Source organism: Monosiga brevicollis, genomic scaffold (genome assembly GCF_000002865.3).
Source record: "Monosiga brevicollis MX1 MONBRscaffold_34 genomic scaffold, whole genome shotgun sequence".
Lineage (NCBI taxonomy): Eukaryota > Choanoflagellata > Craspedida > Salpingoecidae > Monosiga > Monosiga brevicollis.
The window spans coordinates 1-504 of NW_001865071.1; the positions used below are offsets into that span (position 1 = coordinate 1).

General features: G+C 49.8%; 1 protein-coding gene across 1 annotated transcript in view; it reads right to left on the reverse strand.

Annotated features, from left to right (window-relative positions):
• Positions 1 to 289: 289 nt before the first annotated feature.
• The window catches only part of MONBRDRAFT_29361 (uncharacterized protein), a gene marked incomplete at both ends in the record, with an annotated part of 2,507 nt that continues 2,292 nt past the window's right edge, over positions 290 to 504 (reverse strand). The window contains 2 exons of the mRNA XM_001749851.1: positions 290 to 337; positions 409 to 501. Of these exons, the coding sequence (XP_001749903.1) occupies positions 290 to 337; positions 409 to 501 (141 nt within the window). The remainder of the gene's footprint in view (positions 338 to 408; positions 502 to 504) is intronic.

The window sequence follows — 504 nt, forward strand, 5'->3', positions numbered from 1 at the left end:
GGGAACTCGCACTCAAATGGGAAGCACCCAAGTCTTCAGCTCCTTGACGCAGTGTCCACGCAGTCGAGGCCCATAACCTATTGAAAGACGATTTGAGCTGAGACAGTAAAGCGGTTCAATTGCACTTCTCTCACAGGAGAGAACGATAGAAAACAGAAAGGGAAATATCCAAAAGAAAATGCCACTCACGGTCAGCGGGACCGTACTTATAATCTGGTGGCTAAACACACCCAGAGTGTACGAGAGGGTTCCTCGACGGGCGGCGGCAGCTGCACATCGTCGAGTACATTTATGCAATCCTTCCAGAGGGCTCTGGCAGGTGGTCGATGCTTGCACTCTAATAATCATCAGCATCAACATGAACAAGATAAAGGGGGTAAAAGGGGGAGTAGGAGGTACCGAACTGACCTCTCCATCACCACTCATAGTAACGGTCTTTCTCTCTCTCTCTCTCTCTCTCTCTCTCTCTCTCTCTCTCTCTCTCTCTCTCTCTCTCTCTCTCTC